Source organism: Tympanuchus pallidicinctus, unplaced genomic scaffold (genome assembly GCF_026119805.1).
Source record: "Tympanuchus pallidicinctus isolate F22 unplaced genomic scaffold, pur_lepc_1.0 scaffold4, whole genome shotgun sequence".
Classification (NCBI taxonomy): domain Eukaryota; kingdom Metazoa; phylum Chordata; class Aves; order Galliformes; family Phasianidae; genus Tympanuchus; species Tympanuchus pallidicinctus.
This window is the reverse complement of record NW_026294758.1, coordinates 17585446-17604769: the sequence shown is the minus strand read 5'-3', so window position 1 is coordinate 17604769 and position 19324 is coordinate 17585446. Positions and strand designations below refer to the sequence as shown.

General features: G+C 36.0%; 1 protein-coding gene across 6 annotated transcripts in view; it reads right to left on the bottom strand.

Moving 5' to 3' along the window:
* The window catches only part of SLF1 (SMC5-SMC6 complex localization factor 1), a 43071-nt gene that overhangs the window by 21570 nt on the left and 2177 nt on the right, over positions 1 to 19324 (bottom strand). For 4 of the 6 annotated variants that reach the window (XM_052700577.1, XM_052700581.1, XM_052700579.1 and 1 more), the window contains 7 exons: positions 16866 to 17109; positions 13715 to 13877; positions 7170 to 7301; positions 6119 to 6172; positions 2740 to 2898; positions 1517 to 1683; positions 114 to 251 (listed from right to left, as the gene is read on the bottom strand). In XM_052700577.1, coding sequence (XP_052556537.1) covers positions 114 to 251; positions 1517 to 1683; positions 2740 to 2898; positions 6119 to 6172; positions 7170 to 7301; positions 13715 to 13877; positions 16866 to 17109 — 1057 coding nt within the window. The remainder of the gene's footprint in view (positions 1 to 113; positions 252 to 1516; positions 1684 to 2739; positions 2899 to 6118; positions 6173 to 7169; positions 7302 to 13714; positions 13878 to 16865; positions 17110 to 19324) is intronic. The other 2 variants (XM_052700578.1, XM_052700580.1) reach the window with 2 other exon arrangements.

Sequence of the window (19324 nt, the reverse complement as noted above, 5' to 3'; positions counted from 1 at the left end):
CTTTGGTGGAAGAGAATATTATTACAAACATACAAAAATCAGGAAACAACCTGCTGTAGATATGGAAATGCATGTAAAATTGTGGAAAAATAATATTATCCTATAAAACCTACCTTTTTGTCAGAAATTCTACTTCAGCTTTTACTAAATCAAAGAAAAACTTCAATAATGTTTTGTGAACTGTCCTCTGTTCATCTGCTTTCCCTAAAACTGGGACTGCATGACAAATGTTTTTGCAATGTAGACAAGACCTGCAAAACAAACACCAACATAATACGTTTGTATGACAGAAATGATAGTCTGATCCATTGGGAAAGAAAGTAGACTTGACTTTTGACAATTGTGACAATATCTTGCTCCTTAGCAACATTCATAATTTAAAGCCAGACATTTTGTTTTTAGAGCTAAACTTCTTCCAAAAACTTAATGTGCTTGTTACTGGGGCCTTGTATTATACAGATGAAGATTCTGTATTATAGTGTAAATTAAATTGTTTTCTATGTATCTGTATTTTTATGTCCCTTATTTGAGTTATTCTGCAATTACTAGATGTAACAGAACTTCTTTCAAATCCTTTAACCACATGGTAATCTTGCAGTATTTCACTGATCACTGACACTGATATCCTATAAGCAATTCACAAAGTTTTGAAAGGAATACAGGTTTTGATGAAATCTAATGTTTGTTTGACATGATAAAGGCAATTCTGAAGTAAAGTGTGCAAAATTTTTCTGGCTAGAATTTTGAATATTGGAAGGGAATTGGACTAGATGACCTTTAAAGTTTTCTTCCATGATTTCCATGATTCTGTGAAACATATACAAAAGAAAAAAAAAAAAAAAAAGAGAGAGAACAGGTATATAACTCCTGGGTGTTCACATTCTGCCAGAAAGTACTAAAAGATAAAATATAAAATCCTTTATCTAACAGATTAATTCTCTTCTGTTCCAGTGGCATGCGACATATTCCTAAGCAAAATCATCAGATGTCCAATTACAGTGATTCTAGCACAGAATGCCCTCAAAGACATAGTATGATTACAATTGCATACAGCTCTAATTACAATACAGCTCTAATCATGGTTGTATCAAATTATTTAAATGCTAAGACTGTATGACAGTAGTAGGAAGAACATTTCCTCACTCAACTAAATGAACAAAATATTTTCTTTCGATACAAGTTACAAAAAATGAGTTCCTTAGCTGAAGTATAGACAAGCTCCCTAAATTTGTTCATGTACAGGATTTAATCAGTCTAGTTGAACACTGTAAAAATTATAATTAAAATCAAAATAGATCATGAAGCTTAATATAATAAATACGATAAAGGCTGAATTTTCCTATGTAACTACAGATATATTACATATACACATTATAGATACACACAAGAAACAGAAATAACACAGAGATTATTATAATTTTGAAAAGTTTAAAACAAGTATATCTGTGAGCTAACATAAATCATGTTCGGAAAAACATGACTATTGCATCTAATACCTCACTAAACTTTTTTTTACCTTACAAGCACCTCTATCCAGTTCCATGTGCCTTTCTTACAGATAGGACACTGAAGAAGATCTAAATAATATCCTAACATAGATGTAGATTTCCAAGGAGGATCATGTTGGAGAACAAGGTACAAAACATGACGAAGTTTAGCACAAAATACTGCATCAGTATTTTCCTGTAATAAAATAAGGAAATAATATTGGCTACAAAAGGATCCAATTTCAAGTGACCAATTTAAATCAGTGAAGTTACAGATAATGCATAATCAGAAGCAGCAAAATTGAGTTTACAATAAGTAAGTAAAACAGAAAAACCTAGTAACACTAGTATGTTATTTCAGCTGAACGTATTCAGCTTAGAACAAAGGTTCTTTTCTATTAAGTATTCTGTCTGTAGCCTACTAGCTAAGAAAATATGTTGCAAAAGTGCTATTTCTAAAAGCAATGAAAAAAACTATGGGCTGATGCTTTCACAATATTTAGAGTCTTCATTCATACTATTTGCAAATTAATAACAAAAGCCATTATGCTTCAAATGTCCCCCCTTCTAGATTGCATTAATGCTAAGACATTGATGAACCTGAAGGGTTAATGTGAGGACTGCTCCAAAACTAATGCCTCCTGCTTTGTTATGTTGGCCCACAATATCAAAGGTGGATATCAGTGGTATGGCAGTAAAGGTAGAACCTTCCCTCCAATACCACATTACATTTTGTTGCCACACGACAGATAGGAGCAGAGGGGCAGTCTGACAAAATGGTGTTGGACATGGAAAAGCAGATGAAGCAAAGGTGTATCACTGCCATGAGGAAAAATGGCACTTGCTGACATTCACTGATCTTTGATGAACATCAATGGAGACCAAACAGTGGATGTGTGCTCACTGAGGCAGTGGTGTGCTTCACAGTGGCAACAGTGGGTCACCTCCACTGCTGTAGTTTATTCTGAGTACACCATGAAGCTCTTGTTCATCAGTGGTGAAAATGCATGGCTAGTGGTGGTGACAGTGTTGAGAAACAATGTTTTGTAGCTGAGAATTTTCTCAACCAAACAGTTCTATTGTGCACTTTGTTGTAGTTTCAACAGAAATAAAAAAGAGGCGTTACTTTCAAGCGACTTATATAAATCACTATAAAGCTGTAAGCACTGTAAGAAGCAAGGATAATAATATTTCCATCTTTAACATTTATAATATTTTAGTCTTTTGTAATACTTAAGCATCATGCTCTCACCAACAGGACGTGTTTTAGAAGAGAATGAAATAGTTGAACAGGAGGTAAAGAGTACTTCTGACCAACAGCAAGTTCTATAATCACTTCAGATAATAAATGCTCTTCTATTAATTCTTCAAATATATACAATCTGCCTCTGGACAGGTTAGTATTTTTAACCTGTGAAAGAAATATATCTGTAAATAAAATAACAGAGTAATAAACATACTTACAAACTCAATTTAAAAAAAAAAACAAAAAACAACACAACATGAAATCTTTTAAGAAAATAAATGATGGCAATATACAGAAGAACATTAAAATTAAAACATGAATATTACTTATTGACTGATCCAATGAGCGACTGCAATGTAGAGAAACCTAATTTCCCACTGAGCTGGTTTTTCATTGACAAGAAAATGCTTTCAGAATGTGCTTCCCTTCTTGAGACCCTGTAGCTTGGGTGTAACTTACTCTGAGAATTTCTGCGTAAGAATAACTGCTAATTTTTCCAACATGTACAAGTACATCCTATAGAGAATGCCTGGAACACTATGATAATTACTGTCGTCAAACAGTTGAAGAAAACTGAGCAAAAATATAAAACCATGAAATACATCATTTATGAGTAAACTTCATAAAACTACAAACCATGTATCTATTTTATCTCCCTACTTTTCTTGTAATCATTGGGCATGTCAAAGAAGCAGCTAATGCTTCAGATAGCAAAGTATTGATCCCAGTGTATTTCAGAGCTGTAAAGATCATCTTAATGGCACAAGACTTCCCTCCTATTCTGTGCCACTCAGGACAGTGAAACTATAGATTTCACAAGCTTTCAGAGGACCTAGAAGAATGTAATGGTTTTCCTGAAATGCAGTAAGTGCCCTGTAATTTACCTGTTAATGTCTGAATTCTCAACTTTCAAAAATTTTCTTCCCATTGATAAATGATATGAAAGAGGAGCTACTGAAGATCTTGACTATGTTGATATTTACATCCCTCCTGTATTCAAAATCAAAGCTAAGATACATTGCTGATGGAAACTTCAGCTTTGAAATTCAGCTCCTTTGTTCAACCACCTGAGCTAAAGTTCTGGTAAATTCAAGTACACTGGAAAACGAGAGTACAGATTCTCAATCAAGAGCAGTAGAGTCAAAACGGTACAACAGTGATTGACCTGCTGGAAATTAAAGTTATGCAGATATGCTATTGCTTTAGTCCCTTAACATCTAGCATACTTCACTGTCTCTTGCCATGAATTTGGCTTCTACTGAGCAGTAGGCAAAATTACTTGAGACATTCTACCAATTGTTTCAAAGTCAATTTAAAATTACAGGTTTCAGTCCAACTGTGGTTTTGAGATCATGGAGTTTTCTACTATTAGCAAGAGTTCCTAGAAATGTTTTAGTAATAAACAGAAAGAGCTCAGGTCAAACCTGAATATGACCTTCTGAAAGAAACAATAATCATAGTTAAATCTCGACAGAAGTCTCAGTGAATAAGCTCTACGTTAGCATCAGATATTTAGTTTCTCTGCAAATGCTGCAATTCTTAGATGCCTAACATATGTTGTTGCTATATTAACGATAAATAAAAATGCACTCTTAGATTATTTTAATTAAATCACTGTGCATCTGATGTTTACAACTCACATTTATTTCAATTTTATTAATCGTGTATGCACTATAAAAATCTTCTCATTATTTCCTTTGGAAATAACAGTTGCAATCATACATTTGCAATGTTAATTATGTGCAAACAGCACATCTAAAAAACAATCATAAAGAAAGTATTTAAGATGTGTGAAGATGACTTAGCATTTTGTACGGTACAAGCCAAGGTGACAATCTGGTGATTGTACCAGCAGGTCCTCCTACCTTCTGCCTGAAACTTAGATTTCTTGAAAGTTCTGACACTAGAAAATAAAGAAGTCATTCACACATTATTTGTAAAGTGTACTAAAAAAAAACTCAAGAAAAACAATTCTCTTTTGGGAGACTTTGATGAAAATTATGCACTATCTTTAAAACAGGAAGAAAGCGTAGAATGAATTTCCATCTTATTTAAGGGGTAAGGAAGGGCAGAAAACTGGGGAGGTGGAGTTTTTACAGTAATAGGAGACACCTTTTGCAGGACCTCAATATTTTGTAAGCTGTGTACAAAGCTGCTTTGGTTGGCAGTGTGGCTGATGAGGAACTAGCAGTTTCCTGTATAGAACTACTAGTACAAGCACTAATACTATGAGCAGAAGTGGAAAACCAAGGTGCTTATCAAAATAAGCTCTGTAAAGCAAAATGCAGAAGAGAAGCTGTCAAAATATATTAAAAAATACAGAGAAAATGAATGAGAGAGGAACCAGCAAAGCTGAATATAATACATAGCTCTAATCAGTTAATTTAGTTTGCAGATACTTTCTTTTTTTCACTTTTCCAATACAATTTGAAATACTCACTGGAATCATATTAGAGCAGTGTTTAACAGATTTAAATATACTACCAATAAAAGACCCACACTGAATGCAAAGGCTAGCAATAGATATTCCACAAAGCAATAAAAACCAGTAACATATACATATTATATAAATAATTAGTATTAGATTAAAAAAATTCAAATTAAAAATTATATTGGGTGCAGAATAACAATTTATTTTCAGAAGCATTATGAAATCTAAACTTTTATTGCCTCATAAACTCACTAAACTAAATATTAACATTGCAGTGTAGGACAATAATAAAGGAATGTTGGTGCTTATGTTTAAAAATATTTTTTCCTCCCCTTCAATAGAAAGAAATTAAATAAAAAGGGAATTCTATGAAGGCTGGGACTTCATTTCTACATTAAGTAACTAAGTACCTAGTAAGGATGAAAATGAGTCTTCAGCTACAGAAAAATGCACCAACCTAATAGATATGCTTTAAGTATTTCCCATTTTTAACCTTTACAGTGATAGAAGTACTGAGAGAGAATGTTTCAACAAATTTATTTAAAGAATTCATTTTTAGTCTTAGAGATAGAATAGGGAATATTTTCGAAGTATTTATGAAGTATTTATTTACTTCAGATAAAACAAAAACGTGTGGTGGTGACCTTACTTGATTTATGATACATATTTGGCTTCATGTGAAGAAAAATGACAAATGAACTAAATTGAACAATTCTACTCTTCCATCCTCTGCCTCTCTCTCTTCATGAGAGGTAGGCAGTAGTCAGTACTGAACAATAGACTGGAACAATAAACAAATTAATCAGTATCCCATAATGTTCTTAACTTTTCAGTAATTTGAATACACTTTAAAAACTATTTCTTCAATAGCAAATTTCACAATAGAAGAGTGTTTACCTAACTTCAATACAAAATTTCATAAGTGCAACACATGCTCTTTGCAAGAATCCTTACCTTTGGACTGCACTTATTCAGAAAGTCTTTATGAGCAAACTTCTGTTTTGCAGCCTACAAAACAAGAAAAATTCAACCTGTACAATGGATATTGGTAAACAATCTATAAATAGTGCATAAAAAGAAGACCAAAAGACAATTTCTTAAAAAATACATTTTTTTAAACATTCAACAAAACAACCTGTTTGTATTTATCTTTTTAAAATTAAGATGGCAAAATCAAGAAATGGGGGACTGATACATGGTCAGTTTTTCTCCTCAGTTTTCCTGTTATTGTCTGCTTCGTTTTTATGCATTTGTTACGTTACTTTTATTAGTCTTATTACATTTGGTCCACTTAACCATTTGAAAGTAAAAGTACTTTCAGCTTTTCAGTGACAAAATATAAACCCTGGATACCCTTTACAAATCGCCCAGAATGTGTATTAGGTGCAAGGATGCATTACTATTCCTGTTACATCTAGTTATGGCTCACTGCTACAATGTTATTAACTCTTATTTCCAGAGAAAGTCCTCTAGGAGACAGTGTCCTTAGGACTGTAATTACTCTCTTTGGACATAACTATGTAATAGTTGAAGAGAAAATAATCTGTTAAGAGGTACACCTGTGATAAACTTGCACTGATTTTGGATTGGAAAAGGTGGATTCCTTTTCTTTACAACATTTTATAGCATACTATGATGTGGTGAATTTGTGACCAAAACAGGGCTGAGAGTGTACCTGAGTGTTAGCCCTTGATGAACAGTGCTAGTACAGTGTCCAGGTCTACTTGGCTTCTTTCACTGCCCTGCCAGCAAGAAGACTGGGGAATTACCGAGATTTCGAAGTCTACCACATCTTCCACACATCTACACCTCCCAATTACCACTATTAAATTTTATTTTGGTTAACTGCAGATGTAGTAAATAAATAGTTCTTAAAAAGCATTATTACTACAAAAGATGGTCAAATACCTAGTTAATTAGCTCAACATCTATACTGAGGGATAAATTTCATTATATATATTTCACAATTTATGGTAAGAAAGTATAAGCTAAATGTCAAACTTACCTCAACAAAATACATATGCTTTATCACAGCATTTTTCATTTCAATAAGCTGCATATTAGACTTGTTTCTGTCAGTTTCTTGTGCTGGCAGAAAACCCTTAATTTGGGCAACTTCAGTATTTTGTATATCCTTCTATGCAAAGCAAAACAAAACAAAACATCACTTTTTAATTTCAAAACTGATGCTTTTAATTAGCTTTTATGTAGTGAAATATTTTCTTACATTCTATTGTAAAATCATTGTTTACATGCATGCTTATTCAAATTTGAAGGTTAATACTATGTGACACACAAACAGCTGTGGAAACACATCACTGATGTCATAGGCAGTTACAGCATGAGAACTACCAATGGAAGTTATCTGCCTAATTGACTTTAACTCTGGCCCCATCTGTGCTATTGAAACAAGAGCTATTTCCATAATAATTCCCTTTCAGGACTTTTCAAAAAATAAAACCTCATCTTTTCTATTAGTTGTTAGTTTTAAGGATGTACATACAAAGCTAGTAATTCGAATTTTAGAAGTTGTAGGGTCATTTATGTTAACAGACTAATAAAACAGCTTCTTCATTTTAGGCTGCTTAGAATTTACATAGTTAGATTTTGATAGCAAGGACGTCTGCAGATGTGGCCACTTTGAGAGCAGACAGAAAAGGAGCTGCCCCTTGTTAGATCAGAGCCAACTCCAGCTGCTCCTATAGGGACCTGCTGCTGCCAGAGTTGAGTCCTCAGAGATAACATATTTAAGAAAGTGGAAAACTAATGTGAAATGTCAGCTAAGAGAAATGGGGTGAGGAACAAGACAGAAGAAATCCTACAAGGACCAAGGAAAGTGCACAAAGAGGGCAGGAGGTGCTCCAGGCGTGAAGCAGAAGCTCCCTACAGCCCAAGAAAAGCCTATGGTGAAGCAGGCTGTCCACCCACAGCCTATGGGCACTGTGTAGTGCAGATAGAATCACAGAATTCAAATCTCCAAGCGCAGCCCATGGAAAAGCCCATGAAACCTCCTATCAGGAACTGCAGCCTATGGGGGACCCATGCTGGAGCAGCTTGTGAAGAACTGCATCTCATGGGAGGGTCCTCAGGGGTGTGAAGAGAAAGAACAAGAGAAACAAAACATTACAGTCTAAACACAATCCATGCTCCCTACCCACCCACACCTCTAGAGAAGAGGCAGAAGATTCAAGAATCACAGAATCACAGAACCACAGAATCACCTGGGTTGGAAGGGACCTCAAGGATCATGTAGTTCCAACCCCCCTGCCTAGCAGGGCCACCAAACGTACACATTCAGATCAGGTTGCCCAGGACCCCGTCCAACCTGGCCTTGAACACGTCCAAGGACGGGGCATCCACAACCTCCCTGGGCAGCCCGTTCCAGGGCCTAACCACTCTCCTTGTGAAGAACTTCCCCCTAACATCCAACCTCAATCTTCCCTCCTTCAACTTGGATCCATTTCCCCTAGTCCTGCTGTTGTCAGCCCTTTTGAAGAGTTTACTCCCCTCCTGGGTGTAGGTTCCCTTCAGGTATTGATAGGCTGCAATGAGGTCACCCCGCAGCCTTCTCTTCTCCAGGCTGAACAAGCCCAACTCCCTCAGCCTGTCCTCATAGGGGAGGTGCTTCAAGAATGAAGCTCTGTGTGAGAAGAAGGGATGAATGGAGTGAAGGTGTTGGCTCATTATTTTATTCTATTGTGTAGGTTGCTCCAAAAGTAATGCTTCCTCTTAACTTCCATGGAAACTACAACAGATGTAAAGAGCACAAGACTATTTGATAAAATTCTCAACTACAAAACACTATTTTTCAACAGACACCACCATTAGCTATACATTTTCACCAGCGATGAACAAGAGCCTGCCTGCTCATAACAATCTGCACCAGTGGAGGTGACCCACTGCCACCACTGCTGAGACACACCACTGTGTTCACACCTCACTCTGCTCACACTCACTGTTTGAAGTCCATCAATGTTCCTCAAGCATCAGTGTAAGCGGGTGCCATTTTGTACACATGGAAAAATTCAATGTCACCCCTTTGCTTCCTTTACATTTCCATATCAGATGCTATTCTGTCAGACTGCCCCTCTGTTCCCATCTGTCACACAGCAACAAAGAAAGTGGGAAAGTTCTACCTTGACTGCCATACCACCAAATCTATCTCTGATGTTGTGAGTCAACTTAATAAAATAGGAGGCATTACTTTCAGAGCAGCCCTAGTAATTGGCAAGAAATCAAATTAGTCTTCTTTAAGTCAAGTGTGTTTGTGACAGTAACTGGTGTGTGAAGTACTGGAAAACTGGTTTAAAGAGTTTGATGAGCCAAGGATAAGTGAACTACTCTGACAAATTAACTAGTCTTTACTTCCTGTGATACCTTATGCATGTTGTTTTCAACACATTTCTAAAAATACTTGTATTTAGATAATTTATAGTTCCATCTTGACAAAGCGTTATAAATTCTATAGCACAGCCAACAAAGCATTTTAAAGTCTGTATTTAAACATAAGGATAGTGCACTAAAATCATGCATATGCTTTAATATCTTGAACCAGTAGAAGCAACACCTTAACAGATTGAAGACACTCACACAGGTTATTTTAACACCAGAGTTACAAGGTAGATATTTTAGAACAGATACTGAAATACAGAGACAAAACAAAGCATTGTTTAAAAAAAAATCAGAAACCATCTGAATGCCTATGACCATATACAGTTCCACTTGAAAAAAAAAAAAAAGAATATCATGTTGCTTCACTCAATTTAACATCTGATTTCAGTGCTAAACCATAGGACATACGTTTGTGTGTTTATGAGGAGAGTATTTATTTCTCATAGAATTAGCAGTTAAAGAGCAGGACTACAGATTTACAAAGCTGGAACATTTTACGTTAAGTCCTAATAAAATATGTGCCAAGTATTTCTAGAAATGAAAAAAAAAAGAGATGCTCATAACTCTTTTTGTTAGAGCCTAAGACATCTGAACAAGTGTTGTACCTATGTTTACCCCTTGTCTTTCTAAGAGACAAAATGTCATGGCAGTTTTCTGAATTCTCAAGATGCATTTAAATAGAAACTAGTGTTCTCTAAATCAAGTTTATTGAGATCTAGGAAAAAAAGAAATCTGTAAGTTAATAGATGTGTTAAGATGGAGTACTATTATTGCACGTCAGATGAATTCAGGGTTCACAGCAAGAAATTATTCTCACTGTGATCAGTAGAAGGTGAGACACGCTAAGTACTGGACACACACTTCCTACATCAAATATCTATTTTAGCAGAGAGCTATCATAGCTGAGAGCTGTCATACTGAGTAATTTCTCCAAACAAGTTTCAGTAAGAGAGTATGACACTAGACTGAGCTCCCATGTGGATGTGTGTTTTAGTCAGTATGTAAACACCAGGATTCTTTTACCCTTTTTTGCCCTTTCGTAACAGCTTCATTCATCATTGAAAAGGGAAGAGCAAAATATATGCTTTGATCTCAAGAATGTAAAGCATTTTTGGAAGTAGATGCTGCCCAATCACAAAGCACAGGTTTAGCATCTACCTATTTGCAAGGGCAACATTTTCCTCTTTAGCAGTTCCTTCTAATCATCCGCCACTGAAGAACTATAAAACTGTAGGATTTTTTTTTTCAGTCCTTTGAGTATTTCTAAGACAAAATGTTAAGAAATTCCGCATAGTGCATGTGACTCTCCTGTCGGTAAACTATCTCCTGAGAGACGCAAATACATGACACCTCTAATGGCATTATAAATGTGACCTAAATGAAGGGCCTGAAAAAATGGAAGTGGGAACTGTGAACTGTGAGTGTATAGAATTTCATAGAACATTCAGTGCACTTCTGTGAAAAAGAAAAATTGGTTATCTGTTTTGCTTGTACACACCTTTGCTGATATTTGGCTTTTTCCTAAGTTCCTTTCAAGATAGTGTTTTCCTCAAAACCTCAGTGCTTTTTTTCTGTACTTAAGATATACTGGAAAATCTATCTATTGTGTAAGCCCAAAACTACTTCACAAGCCAATTATTTTGTGCGAAAGTTGGTGATATACAAGATATACTCCCACTATGTAACTTTCAGTTTGATTTGAGAATTTCCTTGATTTTCAAGCATTAAACACTGTTGATTTTTCCAAATTGAAATGTGTCAAAGGCCAGATACACATACTACAAATCTAATACCCAACATACGTAAGGATTTCACCAAACTGAACACTACAGTTTATACAGCTTACACAGCTTGTAGAATTTAGGGAGCTAAACCTCTCTTTATTTTACTCTTTCTACAGAAAGAGCTCTGGGGAAGGACATGTGCTGTACATAACTACAGAAGCTAAAGAATCAATTACTTTTTCATTTGGTCAATTTTAAACGCCCTCTTTCACATCCATTTTCCAAATAGAATGAATCCATCAACTTCTGCCAGGATATTGCTCAAAACCAGTAATTGAGTGGTCCTTCAGGAATGTCAAGCAATGGCAAATTGATCCTTTGCAGACCAGGCATCTTTAAAATCTAAAATATAGCCTTTGTGTAGCTATTATAATGAATGAGTAGATTTTTACTCATTCATTATAAAGTTGATTATTACTATACATTACACAGTGTTGGCACCACTCCTACTTTCATCAGTCTGAATTGTGAATGCCTCAGTTGAGGAATAAAGCCTGGATTTAAGAAGGAAAAAAAATACAAAATAGACCAGCAGTCCAGAATGGAAAGAATGAACACAGTAAAGAATGAGTATCAAGGTCACGGTCTCAGCCCACAAAGAATTTCACATCAAAACAGTCTGTAAAAGAGGGTAATATTGGTCACAGTAAACAAAGGACTGTGAATCATGAGATGCTTCTCTCAGTTTCAAAGGGGGAATAGAAAAGAAAGAGTTTTAGTGAGTACTGAGCATGTAAGAAAAATCAGTGAGCAGTGTCATTTCCTCTCATAGTTCAGAAGGAATGATGAAAGACAGAATTAGGCTGTTTTTCTTGTTTTACTTTTTCATTGCTGTGAATTTAACTTATTCTGATTGCATTAGAAACTGAATGATAAATCTCACATTCTGAATAATCTTACGCTGTACTGGATATTTCACCTCGCTTTGCATTTAGACAAAAAACTCTCTGGCAAGATGACTTTCAGTACTTTTACCTTCAAATAAGGTACCTCAATTTTTTCTAGGCCTTCATGTCTTAGCTTCTCTGTTGATGGGACTGTATTCCATGTTCTAGTACAGTTAATAGTAACTGTCCTCATACATGGAATGATCCTTCCGCATTAAGGCAGAATTAAGGGTATGTTCAGATAGCAGACCATAAAGCTATTTTAGGAATCATAATTCCTGTAGAAACACACTCTGTTTTGACTGAAAAGATAATGTAGGTGAGCAACTTCTGTAAGATTCCTAGTGCAGAAGTAGTTTTGAGTGAATTTCCTCTGTCCAACATAACAGCTCTGTTAGAAAATTTATATGGCAAGCACCAACTCTTCCCAAGTCATTAGGGACTGCAAGCAAATTTATTTTGAGTTAAGAGTATCAATCTTACTATTTTACCATAGACTGTAATGTTATAAACTGAAAAGTAGAATAACTGAAGTTAGTTAACAAAATAATTTATACTGAAGCATAAAGCCACTAAATCCTTATTTAATAGCATATGTCAAACCCAGAAAAAATACTTACACCTACACAGAAAAAAACATGTAGATGTGGCACTTAGAGTCATAGTTTAGTGAGCATGTTGGTGACCGGTTGATAGACAGAGCTGATCACCTTAAGAGGTCTTTCCCAACCTTAATCATCCTATGACATAGACAAACAGACATAAATATACGCCTAAATGTTTTAAGTCATTACCAAAATGAGGAGAATATAAACAAAAGGTAGGATTTTTATTGGTGTTTTTTGAATAACTTTTTGAACCATTTATCTGATGGTGAACTACATTTGAACTTCATCCTGAAGTCCAGTTCACTTATCCAGCAGTAATATCACACAACAGGAGTGAAGAAAGAACACAAAGAGGAATCAGAAATAAAGCATACCTCTTTGGTGCCATTTCTATTGGTCTGAATCAAAACACTGCTTTGAAAAGGACAGTTTTTGCATTACAGAATTACAGAATGGTCAAGCTTGAGGATACCTCTAGATCCACCTGGTTCAAACCCTCTTGAAACATGTTGCCAAGGACCACGTAGAGAGTCTCTCCAAGGAGGAGATTCTACAACCTTCCCAGGCAGCCTGTGCCAGTGCAGCACCACTCACACAGTAGAAGTGCTGGCTGACGGTCAGCGGAAATCTTTACTGTGCAGTTTATGCCCACTGTCTCTTGTTCTGGCTCTGTTCTTTTTGTACTTCTCCCTTCTAGTACCTATACATATTGATGAAACCTCTCCCGTTGTCTTAGTACTTGACAGTTGATTACATTTTATCAAATTTCAAAACATATAATACCCCCCATTATTATTAATGCTGCATCATACAATCAGTAAACCTGACATAAAATGTAATGATGGAAGCGATTTTAGGTACGTTTTTCAATTTACTTACCTCCAAAAGGTAATCTCCTACATATTGCAAAGGGTAGCATTGAGCTTCAGAGAAGCATTTCTCTTTTTGCACAGGAAAAAATTTATTAAGGACGAATACATGAGTAATATCACTCTCGACATCCTGAGATGAACACATGGTTGCCTTTCCAGCTTCTAGAACTCTAAACAAACAGATTTGAAAAGACATTATTTAATGCATTTTATTCATAGTGCTTCACATTAATTTTCATAAACTACAAATATGAGAGTGTAGATATATGACATTCCCCAACTTTCACCAGGTTAAAAAACTGCTTAATAGCCACGAGAAACAGAAGGAACATACTTAACAAGGCACCTCTCTTCACAACTTAATACTATTAATTAAAATCAGTGTAAGCATCCCACATATCTGACAGAAAGCTTCACTTGTGTATTAAAAAAGTCAAATTCCTGGATGACAGCATTTGTAAGTTATTGCATTATGATATTTGATCTTTCAATTAAGAGTTGTGCTACCAGCTAAGTACCAAAAATGGAACACTGCCTTTCCGAATTATAACATACTATCTTCAGGATGCTGTTTGCCAACTTCACAGGCTGTTCCAAAAGCAATGCCTCCTATTTATTTCCATGTGTCATGGTTTTATAATTTTTTATCAGTATTCCACATCATAGCATCATGTAGTGCACTGCAAGTTAAAGAGTAAATGCTTCAGTTCCATGGACTGCCGATAATTCCAGGTACTTTGCATTTCTGTTCAAAGGGAAAGATAAAATCTTTGCACATCACATGGCTCTCTTCTTCCTTTTCAGCTCATCCTGGCAGTGTGTGTGCTCACCTTCAGCATTACAGTAGAGCCTTCGGTTTCTTTTAGACATTCATTGAATTTATTAACTTCAATTGTACTGTATTATATTGTGTTATCTTGCATTCCAATATCATATTTAGCAAATTAACTTTCCTCCTCAGATTGTTGCTGTTGTTTTTAGACCCATCCCCCATCTAACTGCTCTCTCCTCTTTTCCCTTTCCTGGGCCGTGGGTATATGGGTCCCTCACCCCATTAGCCATGGAACTGGGCCGAACCGCCCTGTAACTGTTGACATCGTAGAAACTACAACAGAGATACAAAGAGCACAATAGTACTATTTGATAAAGGAAATTCTCATCTACAGAACACTCTTTTTCAGTCACTACTATTAGCTATGCATTTTCGCCAGCAATGAACAAGAGTCTGCATTCCATACTTATAAAAATCTGTATCATTGGAGGCGATCCACTGATTCAAAGCTGCTATGACAGCACTGTTGCTAGGAAAATGTTGCCTATACAGACCATCTTTCATTGATCTGAACAGATGGAAGTCATAAGACATCAAATCTGGACTATACAGTTGGTACAGCAGGACAATCTAGATTGGCAGTGTATTCCATGGCCTTCAAACTCATATGGGGCCTGGCATTACTGTGCTTCAAGAGAAAGAGTGTATTCTTCTTTGGTCCAATTCTGAAAGTTTGAGCCTACACCTTACTCTCCATCATGATGTAGTAATCAGAGCTAATAGTTTGCCAGGTTCCAGGAAATCCAGAAGGATCACCCCTCTTCTATCCCAAAAGATATGCTTGCTGAGGGCTGCATCTTGAACGTTTTCTTTGACAGATAATTCACATGTTGGCCACTCCATGGACTGCAGTTTTTACTCCAGCTCATAGTGGTCACTACATCTTGCTGTCACTGGTAATGATGTGACCTGGGAAACCGCCACCTTCAGTCCTGTATTGGCTCAGTAGTTCTGACAAACTCGCATACGTGTTCTTTCTCTTCCTGTTTGAACGTGTGTGGCACAAACTTTGTGATGATTCAATGCTGCCACCATAGCTTCCAATGCATTGAAGTTGATATTCAGTTCTGCACACTTCCCTGATTGTAATCTAACAATTTGCCTGCATGATTGAGATGCTCTTCATTTCACGGTGTGACAGCTATGCATGGCCATCTAGAATGTGGCTTGCCTTTCATGTTTCATGTCAATGTTGCCACTGCTGAAATTCCAGCACCCAGTTCCTGACAGTGCTCAAATTCAATGTTTGGTCTCCTTAAACATTCAGCAAGCATTGATGAATGTCAACGGGTGCCATTTTTCAGTCATAGAAGAATTCGCCTTTGCTTCTTATGTACTTCTATGTCAGATACCATTTTGTCAGACTGCTCCCCTGCTGCCATTTGTCACATGGCAACAACATATAAAAGGATAGTGGTGAACAAGTTCAACCTCTACTGCTGTACCATCAATATCTGCCTGATGTTGTGGGCCAATATAATAAAATAGGAGAAGTTACTTTTGGAAGCAGTTCTCCTATTATAGAAATATCAGTTTTTCCTCAAAGCTATGGTGGCTTTCATTACAAGGTAATATGTGCTAAAGGCAAAAAATGTCTACCTTTTTGTGTATTCTGACAGAATAAAAGGATCCCAGTTGTTGGTGTCTGGCAAGCAGTATTAAAAAGAGACCCTCTTTTCAACCTGTCTTGCTGATGTAGAGAGAACACGGAAAAAAGATAGTCCCAAATTTCTCACACATCATTTGTTTTCTATTTCCTTCATATTTTTTATCCATTCCCTTCTGAACTACCTGCATTGACACTATATCAGAAACGTTTCAATAAAAGTTAGGTCTTCTAAGCTACATAGGCTTTGCATACATTTAAAGCACATAAAACAAGATAACAGCAGTTCAGATCCTTATGTCATAGTTCAAAGCTAGCCCAGGTCTTCCAACCAATTGAGATAGTATAAGCTGTTCTGGCTACCATTTGAATGCAACATGCAAACAAAATAAAGCAGTACTCTGATAAAGTGAAAGCTTATTTACCTCGTCCTATGAGGAATGTCCCTGTAAGCAGTTTACTTTACTAAAACACAATAACGCTTATTATATTTACCATCATACTAAAAGAAAACTAGAAAAGCAGTGATACCAAAGAACTTAAGGATTCTTTTTTTTTTTTTTTCGTAAATTGTATGGAAGTATATTGATGAAAATGACTTGAGAGTTTGAAGAGCCAGAGGTTGTTATGGACCAGATCAGTGGGAACAGAAGAAGACCTGCTCAACCATATGATAAACATTCTATTGTTCATTTTAAACTTTAAAACAAATCCTCCTACCTTCTAATAGGTGCCACTTGTTTATAACCTTCCTTAACAGCAAGGATAACTTTCCATCTGTGGAAGGCCCCTGGAGCACCAGAGTTTTTCAGCTCTTTGCGCCATCTTTTAGGTGCAGATTGCATTTGAGGTGAATAATGGGTGTCTTTTTCAATTTTATATCCCCATTCGTATGTTGTTTCATCAAGCCATCTGCCACTTTCGGCACTATTAATTATGTACTCCTTAGTTAGTATCCACTTTCCTAAAAAGCAAATGAACTGTCAACCACAAAAGATTTTTTAGCGCAGACAAATGGCAATCAACTGAAGATCTACTACAAAATTAACTTAAACTTCTCTTCTGCAAATAAAAACTGGAATTACAAGTACCATTTGAAAAACTTCTTCCTATTACAAGAGTTCTCATCTTTACACTTTAAATTCCGAAATCTCACAATACCACTGAAAACGATCATTTTGTTTTCTTTTAATGATCAAGTACCTTTTTACCCTTCCCAGATGAACTACTTGTCTATCTGCAAATGGAAGATTTCAACTTCCCAGATTTTGTTCTTGTAAGGAATTTAGCTACCCTTTGTTTTTAATAGAAGTTGACACTTTTACAGAGTTACCTAGGCAGATCTGAGGTGCATTTGGTGCACTTCTTTGATATGTAACAATGTTGTCAAAGCGCATTTCGGATCCTTTTTTTTTTGGCTAAGGAATTAATTCAATACACTGAAGAAATATTTTGCCTCTGACAATTAAAAATAAGGAAATAAAGATGATGTTTTTAACATGCAAGCTGTTTTACTAACACCACAAGTATAGTGAATACCAATACTAGGAGGATACAGTTTTACGCATTTTTCTTTTTCTTTCAACCTTTTCTTGTCCTCCTTTGGCTCCACCTCCTCCACCTCTCTTGTTTTACCTTCTGCATATATGCTTCTGATACTGCACATAATGATCTTCCCCTTTTTCTCTCTGTCTCTATTCTTATGGGTTCAGATCAAGAGCTGTGGTTAAGCAACCTGCTCCTTTTTTTGAAATACTACCTACAGAAGATACTGAAAGACAAATTGACTTGAATTGTGTGAACTTAATTGGTTTTGCAGAACAGCAGGTTTGAATGGCAGAACGTCTCAGTGCACAGACGGTACTTCTATATAACCTAACACTTCCACATAACCTAGCATAGGTACTAGCACACTTCTGACTGCAACAGGTATGCTGTGCACAACCTGGATATTAAAAATCTCTTTCATTTTGAAGCTGGCGACTTCATGAGAACTGGCATCCTTGTCAGTATTTACATTCACTAAGACAAGTTTAAATGTGATCACAGGAAAGAATTACAGTAGGAATGAACACGTTCTGTTATCAAGGGCAAGAATAATGATTATGCAAAATTGGTGCCTCTTCCAGATTAAGATGTATTAGAAGGTACATAAGAAAGTTTGTAAAGAGAGTAACACAAAAGTTTTGCATTAGCAAGAAGGTAGTGGTGTCCATTTGTTTAAATCTCCAAAACTAGAAATAGATGGATTTGATATCTAAAATGTGTAGTTTCAAGAGTTAAAACGAAATGCTAGACCAGAAATTTATCCATATTTTAACATTCTTTCTCTCATGAAAATGTTGGTCTATCATCTACTCTCTGATACCAGTTTGATCAGAATTTTGGACTGCTACAAGCAACAATCTATGGGTATTACTAAATTTGAGCAGCAGTAGATGAGTAAGAATGCTTACAAATATAGTATATAAGTGTACATATACAGTATACAAGTGTAAACATAAAATCATTCATTTTTCAGGTATCTTTATACTTAAGTCCACATTTAGATACTTCTATCTATAATCTCCTCAATTCAAGTAAATCCTGCCCAATAACTGCTTTATCAATTTCTTATAATACAGTATGGGAAAAGTAAAGATCACACTTAAACAGTCAATAAATGAGGACCGTGAAATTTTTCAACTCCTTAAAATTCTCTAAATTTATCATAAAATTCTTCCAGGGAACACCTTTTAATACAAATCTTAATTAATTATCATTTTAAATGCACTTTTAGTTGCTTGACCATAGCATTTTAGCATCAGAACCTAGGTAAAAAAAGAGCAAGATACTTGTGTCAGTAAAATGGCAGCAGCAAGAACCTGTAGTTCTCAGTGGCTACAGTAAGCAGAAACTTTGTGACAGTGATCTTTGAACAATGAACATTGTATTGAGTTTGGTATCAAAAATCTACTTATCAGTTACAACTCTTTCTGCACACTCCTTTCAAGTGAGCTGTTCTAGGGAAAGCATTAGGTTACAGCTTACGCTGATGATTTAGCACCTGGTGAAGGGATGTGGATGTGGCTGCTCCAGGGACTAAAGGCAACGTGTTTGTACCTGTGCTCCCCATCGGACCAGAAAGTGTGGACACAGGGTGCAGACACTCCGGGCTCAAATAAGGGCCAAACACTAAA